We start from the raw sequence: 13,153 nt of genomic DNA on the forward strand, positions 1-13,153 counted from the left end.
GAATCTTACCTGTAACAGTAGAAAAGAAAACTCTTAGCAAAATCTTAGACAGTTGAAGCTTCTGTAAAACTCTCCAGAATATCTCCAACCACACACCTAGAAGCAGCACTTAGACAAAGCATCTGGGGACAAAGCGTCTGTAATACCCAGCGGTGCCCAGGAAGGTCAGGACTTGAGTCTTGATGTGGGGAGTGGGTCAATAAGCGACCGCATCAATTTTAGCAGGCTCAGTGCGCTGTTTCCCACACCCCACCCAGTGTCCCAGGTACTTGACTTTAGCCATCCCGAAATGACATTTGTCTGGCTTCAGAGTCAGGCCAGTGGCCCGAATCTGATCCAGGACGATCCCTATGTGAGCCAAGTGTTCCTCCCAGGACTCACTATAGATCGCTATGTCATCCAGGTATGCACAAGTGAAATCCTGGAAGCCATCAAGGAGTCTATCTACCAAGCGCTGGAACGTGGCTGGGGCATTTTTCATCCCAAATAGCATGACCCTAAACTGGTACAAACCAAATGGGGTGACAAATGCCGACTTGAGGATAGCTTCCTCGACCAGGGGAATTTGCCAATAACCCTTGCAGAGGTCAATGGTGGTTAGGTAATGTCCCCTGGCGATGCGATCTAAGAGCTCATCTACTCGGGGCATAGGGTATGCGTCCCTAGGTCCATTGAGAACCAGGCTAACCAAGTACAGGTCAAGGGCAGGAGCCGCGCGATAGCTGCTGTGGGCTGCTCTTCTCCAGTGCTGATTCCCGTTCACAAGTGCAGGGAGGAAGTGATCGTAGATAAATTGATTGAAAAAGATTTTCCCTCACCACTTGTAATCACAACCCAGTTTGAACTAGCTGATGTCTGAAGTCCCACTGGGACTTTGATAGGCTAGAGCCTGTTTGTCTCCGGCAGCCTCGAGTGCCGTGCAAAGGTACCTCGAGTGCCATGCATGGCACACGTGCCATAGGTTTCAGACCCTTGTCCTAGATCCTAAAATTGTACCTTTCTTTGGCTTATGAGGATCCGCCCTCTTTTTGCTCAGTATTTACTTCCTTGCTAGGGCTGCATAGACAGAAACAAGTGTCATTTAACTCCTAAATGGAAGTGAGATGAGCAGTGAGACTTTAAAAGCATGATCTATACACAATAACTACATCAATGAGCTAAAGTTGTTTTGGTGACTGGTGACTATAGTGTCCCTTTAGGAAAGACATTATTTAATACATGATAAATTGCAATAAAGTCACATATCATTTTGAGAAGTTTTGGACTGTGGATTTATTCTCATTGCTTCTCTATGAGAATTGTTTATTTTGACAATATCCAGCACTAGCAAGGAAGTAAAACACCAGGGCTGCCAGGATTTTGGAAATAAATGTGATGGGATGGTTTCAACATGAGGATGAGTTTGCTGTGCTTTGCTGAGGAAGGGGAAAATCAATTAGTTTCAGCATTTTACTGGTCATCCACCTGTTGACCAGGAAGTTATCTGACTTCATGAACTAGCCAGAGTGTAGGCTTATTATAATGGCTGCAACCACCAAGATGGGTCTATTGAGTATAACATTTTTGCATTTAAAGGTGTGCATAGTTCCAAGGCTTCTAATGAATTCTTAACATCATTCTGAATTTTGCTTTAGGACCTCCGGGACTTCCAGGTCCACCTGGTCCAATGGGGAAACAAGGAGCAACAGGACCACAAGGGCCAATGGGACCCCAAGGCAAGGGTGGAGCTAAAGGAGAGCAAGGACCTGTTGGACCTCCAGGTGATATATCAAATTTAATGTCAATATTATACCTGCTAATGATACATGACGGAAAGTCAGTATTACATCGGCTAATGATACATTGAATGACGGTCAGTATTACATCGGCTAATGATACATTGAATGAGTCAGTATTATACCGGCTAATGATACATTGAATGAGTCAGTATTATACCGGCTAATGATACATTGAATGACAGTCAGTATTATACCGGCTAATGATACATTGAATGACAGTCAGTATTATACCGGCTAATGATACATTGAATGACAGTCAGTATTATACCGGCTAATGATACATTGAATGAGTCAGTATTATACCGGCTAATGATACATTGAATGACAGTCAGTATTATACCGGCTAATGATACATTGAATGACAGTCAGTATTATACCGGCTAATGATACATTGAATGACAGTCAGTATTATACCGGCTAATGATACATTGAATGACAGTCAGTATTATACCGGCTAATGATACATTGAATGAGTCAGTATTATACCGGCTAATGATACATTGAATGACAGTCAGTATTATACCGGCTATTGATACATTGAATGACAGTCAGTATTATGCCGGCTAATGATACATTGAATGACAGTCAGTATTATACCGGCTAATGATACATTGAATGACAGTCAGTATTATACCGGCTATTGATACATTGAATGAGTCAGTATTATACCGGCTAATGATACATTGAATGACAGTCAGTATTATACCGGCTAATGATACATTGAATGACAGTCAGTATTATACCGGCTAATGATACATTGAATGAGTTAGTATTATACCGGCTAATGATACATTGAATGACAGTCAGTATTATACCGGCTAATGATACATTGAATGACGGTCAGTATTATACCGGCTAATGATACATTGAATGACGGTCAGTATTATACCGGCTAATGATACATTGAATGACGGTCAGTATTATACCGGCTAATGATACATTGAATGACAGTCAGTATTATACCGGCTAATGATACATTGAATGACAGTCAGTATTATACCGGCTAATGATACATTGAATGACAGTCAGTATTATACCGGCTAATGATACATTGAATGACAGTCAGTATTATACCGGCTAATGATACATTGAATGACAGTCAGTATTATGCCGGCTAATGATACATTGAATGACAGTCAGTATTATACCGGCTAATGATACATTGAATGACAGTCTGTATTATACCGGCTAATGATACATTGAATGACAGTCGGTATTATACCGGCTAATGATACATTGAATGACAGTCAGTATTATACCGGCTAATGATACATTGAATGACAGTCAGTATTCTATCGGCTAATGATACATTGAATGAGTCAGTATTATACCGGCTAATGATACATTGAATGACAGTCAGTATTATACCGGCTAATGATACATTGAATGAGAGTCAGTATTAGTAAGATATGTTTGTTGGAAAAGCTGGTCTTTATTAATCACCTTTTCCATGTTTCCATTTATAGGATTGAGAGGAGAAAAGGGTAAGTCTATTCAATATTCATTTCTCTTCCTTCCTGCTATTTTCTGGACTTGAGATGCACCCAGATTTCAGAAGGACATAACATTAATCCAGTTCCTTATCCCATACAGGACCTATAGGAGATGTTGTCTATGTGCCACACATATCCTTTTCTGCTGCCCTGACTTACCCCCAGATCGATCCTGGAACCATCGCCTTCGATAAGATCCTGGTCAATGACGGTAATGGCTATGATCCATCTAGTGGTGAGTATTTAAAGGTGGCAAACAGAGTGGATTTATGTAAAAAAAAATAATAATAATAGGTTAAAGTATTATTAAATCATAGGGTTCAGATTTAAGTCCAGAAGTAAAAGTTTAAAAAGAGTGGTGGTGCAGATTTGTTGAGTGTGAGGCCAGTGTAAGACAATTGTAAAAGCCCCCTCCCCCCCATCCACACAAGCAGATGCCCCCAGCTGTTCCAATGTCACTGGGCCGCTCCAATTTTACTGGACCATCCTGATTTCATTGGACTGTCCTGATTTTGGGTTCCAGTCATTTTGTCCCAATTTTGTTCCCCAGACACCAAGGTCCTGACCACAGCCAGCACAGCGCTGTGGTGAATACAGAGACAGTTAGAGCAGTTCTGAATGGGACCAGAGGCAATTAGCCAGTCTGGCATGCATACACACCAAGGTCCTGACCGTAGTCAGCAGAGCACTTGCACATCATTCCACACACTCACGCTGTGGTGAAGGCACTAGTACCATACATAGACAGTTACAGCAGTGCTGAATGGGACCAGCCTGGCATGCATAAACACCAAGGTGACAAACTACTTATGCAGACGGACCCACCACTTTCTGATATTGAAAACCCATTCAGGGCAGTGCCAGTGAAACAACTAGTGCCATTTGGACACTTGCTTATTTCTGCCCCACCCCCTGTCCTGATTTTATTCCTCTCAATATGGGAAGCTTGCAAATACACACATCTTTAGCCTCAAACTATTAACCACATACAGTGAGGGAAAAGAGTATTTGATCCCCTGGTGATTTTGAACGTTTGCCCAATGACAAAGAAATGATCAGTCTATAATTTTAATGGTAGGTGCCATTTAACAGTGAGAGACAGAATGACAAAAAACAAAAATCCAGAAAAATTCATATCATAAAAGTACAAAATTGATTTGCATGTTAATGAGTGAAATAAGTATTTGACCCCTTCGACTTAGTACTTGGTGGCAAAACTCTTGTTGACAATCATAGAGGTCAGACATTTCTTGTAGTTGGCCACCAGCCTTGCACACGTCAGGAGGGATTTTGTCCCACTACTCTTTGCAGGTCCTCTCCAAGTCATTAAGGTTTCGAGGCTGACTTTGGCAACTCGAATCTTCAGCTCCCTCCACAGATTTTCTATGGGATTAAGGTCTGGAGACTGGCTAGGCCACTCCAGGACCTTAATGTGCTTCTTCTTGAGCCACGCCTTTGTTGCCTAGGATGTGTGCTTTGGGTCATTGTCATGTTGGAATACCCATCCACAACCCATTTTCAATGCCCTGGGTAAAGGAAGGAGGTTCTCACCCAAGATTTGATGGTACATGGCCCCGTCCATCATCCCTTTGATTTGGTACAGTTATTCTGTCCTCATAGCAGAAAAACACCCCCAAAGCATAACGTTTTTGTGACGGACCCTCCGTCAATCAATGCTCCTAGTGCTTACCAAGGTCCATCAGCACCGCACCAGACACCATAAGCACTGCAGACCCCACAAACCGCCGCAGCTTGGTTGGGGTCTCGCCGTCTTCTACATACCCTGGACCTACGACAAGGCTCCAGGCTCCAGTGGGTGAACCTCTCCTCCAAGAGAGTGAAGCAGGAACAGCTCTTAGAAGAGCTAGTGATTAGAATCCAGGGGAGTATACAGAGTATAGCAATCCCCAGTGTGATTATAGCAGTTCCATACAACACAAGACAAGGCTTGCGAGTTGAGGGTAAGAAGGTCTGACAGTTTAATGGCACACACTTTTATACAAGTTTTACAGCAAAGGTGACGCCCAGGTGGACCTTTTGGGCACCGAATACAAAACATACAAGCCAATAAAAACAGAGGTTTACATTAAGACACTTCAATACAGTGTACACAATCCCTCCCCTCTGCCTGTGATACAATTAACAAAGACAACGGGCTAACTCAATTAACTCTAAGCAGAACAAACATAAATTTTTAAAAAGTCAAGAAAACACCCCAAAACACCACATATCAATAAATCACCCAGATCAGATCAGGGGTTCAGAAATGTTATGGAAGTCATATTTTTGCCCAGGCGAACACAGGATTTCATGCTCAAAACAGTTCCATAGAATTGCGGCTAAGTGCCGCTGGAGGACTGACCGGGAACATGCCGAAAATAGTTCCAGGGCATTCGCGGCTAAGCCCCCCTGAAGTCTATTTGTGGTTTTAGCCCATGCAAACAAGTTGGCCGCCACCGCTTGTTCGAATGTCGAATGGCGTCCACTTCGACTGTTCGGGAGTTCGAAGAAACAATTTTTAAAGTCCAAATAGCCACAAATAGGGTATCTCAGCCAAAATAAATCAAAGGGGCCATAGTCACAGGGCAAGAGGCTGGCCATTAGTCCTCTCCAAATACCAGTGGCGAAGTTGCTTTCGTCACAGTTTTCACCTCCATGTTTGACGGTGGGGATGGTGTTCTTGGGGTCATTACTGTGACTTACCAGTAAAGGTTAAAGGATCTTAACATGTATAGCTTGGAGGAAAGACGAGACAGGGGCGATATGATAGAAACATTTAAATACATAAAAGAAATCAACATAGTAAAGGAGGAGACTATATTTAAAATAAGAAAAACTACCACAACAAGAGGACATAGTCTTAAATTAGAGGGACAAAGGTTTAAAAATAATATCAGGAAGTATTACTTTACTGAGAGGGTAGTGGATGCATGGAATAGCCTTCCAGCTGAAGTGGCAGAGGTTAACACAGTTAAAGAGTTTAAGCATGCATGGGATAGGCATAAGGCTATCCTAACTATAAGATAAGGCCAAGGACTAATGAAAGTATTTAGAAAATTGGGCAGACTAGATGGGCCGAATGGTTCTTATCTGCCGTCACATTCTATGTTTCTATGTCATAGGCAGCATTCCTCCTCCTCTAAACACAGTGAGTTGAGTTGATGCCAAAGAGCTAACTTTTGGTCTCATCTGACCACAACATTTTCATCCAGTTCTCCTCTGAATCATTCAGATGTTCATTGGCAAACTTCAGACGGGCCTGTACATGTGCTTTCTTGAGCAAGGGGACCTTAGGGGCGTTGCAGGATTTCAGTCCTTCATGGCGTAGTGTGTTACCAATTGTTTTCTTGGTGCCTATGGTCCCAGCTGCCTTGAGATCATCAACAAGATCTTCCTGTGTAGTTCTGGGCTGATTCCTCACCGTTCTCATGATCATTGAAACTCCACGAGGTGAGATCTTGCATGGAGCGCCAGACCGAGGGAGACTTCCAGTAATTTTGTGTTTCTTCCATTTGCAAATAATCGCACCAACTGTTGTCACCTTTTCACCAAGCTGCTTGGTGATGGTCTTGTATCCCATTCCAGTCTTGTGTAGGTCTACAATCTTGTCCCTGGCATCCTTGGACAGCTCTTTGGTCTTGGCCATGGTGGAGAGTTTAGAATCTGATTGATTAATTGCTTCTGTGGACAGGTGTCTTATATACAGGTAACGAGCTGAGATTAGGAGCACTTTAAGAGAGTGCTCCTAATCTCAGCTTGTTACCTGTATAAAAGACAACTTGGAGCGAGAAATCTTGCTGATTGATAGGGAATCAAATACTTATTTCACTCGTTGACATGCAAATCAATTTATTACTATTTTGACATGCGTTTTTCTGGATTTTTTTCTGTATTCTGTCTCTCACTGTTAAAATACACCTACCATTAAAATTATAGACTGATCATTTCTTTGTCAGTGGGCAAACGTTCAAAATCAGCAGGGGATCAAATCCGTTTTTCCCTCACTGTAACTAGGTGTAGCAGAGCTCCCTGTACCCCGGTTGGATGCCTCTGCCCAGGATCGCTTCCTAGGTGGAACTTTGGAAAACTGCCGATCATCTGCCCCAGTCGTCATGGCTTGACTTCTAGAGCTTTTCCACCAACCAGGCTTCAGCTCTCCTTCCAGGCAGGTATCGTCCCCTATGCCTATTCTGCTGCAGCCCTTCTTCCAGGCAGGTATCCACCTCCTGAAATGTGATTCATATTGCCTTTACAAAGGCACTTGCAGCTCTGAGGCCTAGCTCTCTTGATTTATCCCAGGGCTAGAGGGATAATGCAACAAGCCAACATGTGTGAAAACTCTGTGGCTGGGATCACTAAAACTCCACACACAACACCGTTCCAAATGGAACAAACATACAAAACTTAACTTTTTCTTGGGCCTGGCACCAATTGCTCCACGGGCCGTAGGTAATCGGTAGATAGCCCCACCGACTACTTGAACTGCCACAGACTTTCCAGTTTGTTTGGTGTCCTGAACCAAGTGTCTCTGTACTAAGGTTAAAGTAGCTCCAGTGTTCCGTAATCCACAAGCGGTCTGTCCGTTTACAAGGCCTAGTTGGCGACGCTGCTGGCAGTTGTCCAGGGTGGCTGCTTGGACTGGGTCTGCCTCATGTAAAACTCCCCAAGATTCTTAATGTATGTTATTGGAGTTACCCCAGGCCGGTGCTCTTTTGGTTTCTATACAGTAAGCTGCGGTCCTGGTAGCTGGGGGGCCAGATTGGTTCCAGGTGTGTCGTGGTAGCTTCAGAGGACAGTTGCTCCTAACGTGTCCCACTGGCTTGCACCGGAAACACCGGAGGTGGATACCTCTCCCCTTTATAATCACAGCCAACCCTTATAACAGTGCTCAGTTATACTGTGCTCCTCTTCTGTGAATCTGTGCCTGTTATACCATTTCTGAACCTGCACTGCCTGCCCCAGACTATGAGATTGTCTCATCCCTATTTTGTACCTCGCATTTGGCTTACTGCTGCCTCCTGGGCACCACCCACCAAAACCACAACAGGTTGTATTTTTGTCACATTCGTTTTAGTAGCATTCACTATATAATTGATTATATTTTGGAGTTTGGATTCCTTCTCACTTTTTTGTTCACTTTTTATTTTGTGTGCAATGTGTTGTAATCTGTATTTTGTATACATTTTTGTTTGTAAGGCAGTACCACTGCTGAGAAATGCATAATCCGGCTGTGCTCCCAATTCCCCTGTTTTTACTTTGAGTGATCTGTGTGTCCATGTTTCCTTTCCATTATTTTCCGTTTTGTGTATTATATTCTCTTTTCTTTCCAGGTACCTTCACAGCACCGGTGGAAGGTCGGTACTTTTTCAGTGCTATACTGACTGGGTACAAAGATGAGAAGATTGAAGCAGTGCTCTCCAAGTCGAACTATGGCATTGCCCGCATTGATTCTGCAGGTTACCAGCCTGAGGGCCTGGAGAAGAAGCCATTGGTTGAAAATAAGCCCACAGCAGGGTCTCTTGGGGTTTTTAACATCATTTTGCAGCTTGAGGCGGGAGATACTGTGTGCGTTGACTTGGTGATGGGTCGATTGGCACATTCAGATGAACCTCTAACGATATTCAGCGGGTTTTTACTCTATGAAGAGCAAATGGAAACTTAAGAGAGATGCCATGTTTAGACTTTCTATTTAATGAAGCCAAGGTGTGAACAAGTCCAGTGTTCACCTATTGTAACCAGGGATCCGAGAGGGAAATTTGGTTCTTGTTTTATATTGTGTTTCTAAAGCTGGTAAATATCTTAAACCACAAAAAAATATATATATTTTCTTGCATGATTATTGATGAAATGAGCGATGGAATGGCTGATTTGCTTCAGAATATGAGGAATTATGGTTGTTTTTTCTTATTATTCGTAATATTTAAAACATAACATTTATACAAAGTTCACTAATGTATGCCACATAATTTAGATGTTAGTCTGGTCTACGGGTTAATTCTCACCATGTTGTAGGCATTAAAAAAAAGTTGTGCTTAAGGGAGATTTATTGCACCATGACTCTTGTTTCAGATAAAATAAAAATATTTTCCCAATAAATATAAATTAACATGGTAGCAGATAATTGTCCAATTCAGGAGAGTGAATGGGTGTTGTTTATTCGGATACAGTGTGCAGTCAGGTATAAGTATTAGAAATTTTTTAAGGCGATGTAAGTGAAAAAACCTACACCTATAAGTGGAGCGCTAAAACAAATCCAAAACTTACCACATGAGACTTGGTTAAAAAGTTTGGTGTGGAGTACATGTAAAAGAACAAAAACAAAGGGTACAACATAGTGCAGATGGTACTTAAAAGTGTAATCCAGTATGTAGTATAACAGACAGAACACTCACATTTAACCCCTTAAGGACCAAACTTCTGGAATAAAAGGGAATCATGACATGTCACACATGTCATGTGTCCTTAAGGGGTTAAAGGAGCCTGTGTATAGGTACTGGCTCAGTAATCAGGCTGATGTGCTTATATGGTAGCACCACTCTTCCGCTTCGTTTTGGAGTGATTCTCGTGGACAAAACATAAGAAAAATGTGCAGCCTGTAACACTGGAGAGTGAAAGTGTGAAATAATAAATGGGGTGCTCACCTAGTTCTGAGCCTATTGGTCCCGGCTCTGAGGTGTGCAGGTATTGTGCCAAATTAGGTGGGGATGGCACTACCCCTGTGAAGATTCCGGAAGGCTCCAAAAAAGGACTTGAATAGGATGTCTTGGATAAAATAACAAAATTTATTGGTGTACAATAAAAAAATAAAAAATTATGTAGATAGGACTTAAAAAGTCCTTTTAAAATTGGCCAATACGCGTTTCACTCTCAAAAGAGCTTCCTCAGTCAGCTGGGTATAAGAATTGTAGATTATACTAGCTTCAGTGTAACTATAATCTTAATTTTATTAATGACAGGAGGCGAATATTTGCTTAAGTCTCTCTTTACTAGAACTCCACAGCAGATTAACATAGAGATAAAAACACCAGAGACAAAAAAAATCAGGAATCTATAAAAGGCTTCTCCCAACTAACTATTTCCTCTTTCACGCTGCGACCAATAAAGTACATGAAAAATACACCACAAATACAATAACAAGAGCAACAAACATAACACAACGATGAATGCCATGCGAACTAGAAACCGTGGAACCAGTGGGTGAAGCCTTGACCTTTATCCTGTAGAGTAGTCGGATCTAAGAACTGTAGCCAAACCATTAAACTGAAACAAGATAAACAGATTCGAAAACACTGATTAGCGAATGAAATGTACTGAGAAAACATTAATCCCCTTCGTAAATACTGACAGTATAATATCCCATATAGTGAGAAAACATGAATCCCCATCATAAAATACTGACGGTACCATATCCCAGATAAACCCCAAGTCCCCCAGATAACCAACCTAGCCCAGGAGACCAGGTGAATAAACACCAAGTCAGTCAAACCAACAAACAACAAAGGGAGGGAGAAACTGGGAGGGAAATATTCGCCTCCTGTCATTAATAAAATTAAGATTATAGTTACACTAAAGCTAGTATAATCTAAAATTTTATAGCATGACAGGAGGCTTCATATTTGCTGTTTTAACGCTTGGACAGTAAAGACCAAAGAAACATGATCCGCCGTACCAACCTAAACTCTGCAAAGATAGCTCCTCGTAACCGGCAGGAAAGCGTACAATGTCTTGGAGAAAAACGCCCGCCATGTCAGTACCTGAAGTCGCAGTGTTACGGACTGAAGTGAACCGAAAAAACCTATACGCCCCACCAATGCCAACCACAACCAAGCGGTACATAAAGGGCGAGAAAAAGGGAAGAACCATTTAAACAAACGGTGACGTCGAACACCGCCTAAAGGTGGGAGCCCTACCAAAGTAAGAATATGACCCTCAGGTCCGACTAAGGCTGATAGACAACTAAGGTCCGAACCGCCGAACCCATCTGAAAGAAAAACAAGGTATAATAACGGAAATAACTCCAGGATCAGTGAATGGGCAAAACCAGACAGAACCCACCATAAGAGCATGACAAAGATGTGTGTACCCCCTGGGGAGATGAATACCCGTCCTCAGGAATCGTAAAGGGAATTCTAAGCAGAGCGAGACCCGCCGGCAACAGTCGTACGCGCTACCTAATTAATATGGCAGTCCCTGGTAATAAAGTGACCAAACAATACAAGAACCCTGTAAAAGCAGTAGCAAAATTAGGAGATCCGTACCAGACCCAACTACGTCAGGGTCGCCATGCAGACCAAAGTTTCACAATCCCCGAGATCAAATGAGCAAGGGTCCAGGGAATCCAGGAACTAGGTTCGACTCTGCCGAAGTGGAGATCATAATTCCAAAGTACCAGCAGACCGAGGCACCTGTAGAAAGGTCCTGAGACCAAAACAAACTGAGAAGACTCGTCCACGTCTCCGTGTCGAACACTCCTGGAAGGAAGCGTCCATCGCTGAGCAAACGGGTCCGTCATCCAGCCAAACTGGTGGACCAAAGTCTTGACACTGGGTCCTCCCAGAGAAAACTATTCCATACGTACGAGAACTCGGGCAGAGGAGAGCGTAGGAGGCACCCCATTGCGTCCAATCCGCACTCCAGGACTCCACTCCTTGAGATGTAGAGGAGGTCGATATTTCCCTGGTTGAAAACGAAATCCAGGGACTCGAACAAGGGAAAACGCAGGGAGCGTCTGACCTTTCGGTCTGGGAGGTACCTCGCAGGGGGTCCGGCAAGCCCATCCAGGTAGACCGTACAGCAAGATGTCCTATATCGATGAAGAGTCGCGTCCGGGTCCCAACGCGTGGAAAACGAGAAAGATCTCTTCAGATAGTTCTGGTATTCCTGAATGTCCTTAATTCCTCCCAACCTGCCAACCAGGTTGTATTGTCGCCCAAATGACTGATGCACAACATACCTATCTCACCAGGGATAAAATAGAGGCCACCTTACCAGAATTGGGCCCCGCGGTCCCTAGAAGTGTCTTGAGGGCCACGTCTAATTCAAAGTAACTAATGAATATATGTTCAATCGTAGACTCATGCCGGGACTCCGAGGGGCTCAGATCCCTTTATCCCAAGCACCTCCAGTGGTCCAAATTACATTTAGGATAGGGTCGTCTGTCACCCCAGACTCGGGGCCCCCGTCTGGAATGTCATCTGAAAGTGGAGGCAAGTGTGAAATTCAGGGTCAAGGGTCCAATCCCCTATAAAAGGTACGGGTTGGAGCTGATATAAGCCTCTGTCAAGTATTTCCATGTAAAAAAGGACACATCTTATACTTCCTCGGATGTTCCGCTAGCACAACTCACTCATGTAGCGGAGAACAATCGGCTTGCCAGTGCGGACTTAATAGTATAGGCACTACAGTGGGCCGCACTCAGGATCTCCTGAATACTATACAGGTGCTTAACCAGCAAAACCACAGTGCCCCATCGGGGTCTAAGTCTGGGTTTGCGGTTACTTTGTTCGGGAGCCCGGCTGGGAATGCCGCTCGAATTATCCTGCGGGCTTCTCAAGCCAGCGGTCTACGGGCCCAGAAACGCACTGATGGTGCTAGGTGATCAGGCAGAGACCATTCCAAAGAAACCAGGTGAGCAATGGATCGAGGGTCGAACAGGGGTTCATTTAAGGCGATCCACGAGACGACCTCTTCTTCCACGGTCGTCGGGGCCCCTGTAGTGGACTTTGTTCTACATCTCATGGTGCCACTAGGGGCCATCATCATAATCCACACCCCCATAATCCTCTCCCTCCGAGGGGTACCGGTCCGCCCGCCATTCTGCTAGGGTGGCCATGGTGGTGGGGGGGGGACCTTCACCCCTGCGCCACATAGGCAGTGTTGTCT

General features: G+C 43.6%; 1 protein-coding gene across 2 annotated transcripts in view; it reads left to right on the forward strand.

Moving 5' to 3' along the window:
- Window positions 1–9,384, forward strand: part of EMILIN1 (elastin microfibril interfacer 1) — a 112,943-nt gene extending 103,559 nt beyond the window's left edge. For both annotated transcript variants that reach the window (XM_063441830.1, XM_063441831.1), the window contains 4 exons: window positions 1,635–1,760; window positions 3,245–3,262; window positions 3,372–3,506; window positions 8,602–9,384. In XM_063441830.1, the coding sequence (XP_063297900.1) occupies window positions 1,635–1,760; window positions 3,245–3,262; window positions 3,372–3,506; window positions 8,602–8,933 (611 nt within the window). In that variant the 3' untranslated portion in view covers window positions 8,934–9,384. The remainder of the gene's footprint in view (window positions 1–1,634; window positions 1,761–3,244; window positions 3,263–3,371; window positions 3,507–8,601) is intronic.
- Window positions 9,385–13,153: the final 3,769 nt, after the last annotated feature.

Source organism: Pelobates fuscus, chromosome 2 (assembly GCF_036172605.1).
Source record: "Pelobates fuscus isolate aPelFus1 chromosome 2, aPelFus1.pri, whole genome shotgun sequence".
Classification (NCBI taxonomy): domain Eukaryota; kingdom Metazoa; phylum Chordata; class Amphibia; order Anura; family Pelobatidae; genus Pelobates; species Pelobates fuscus.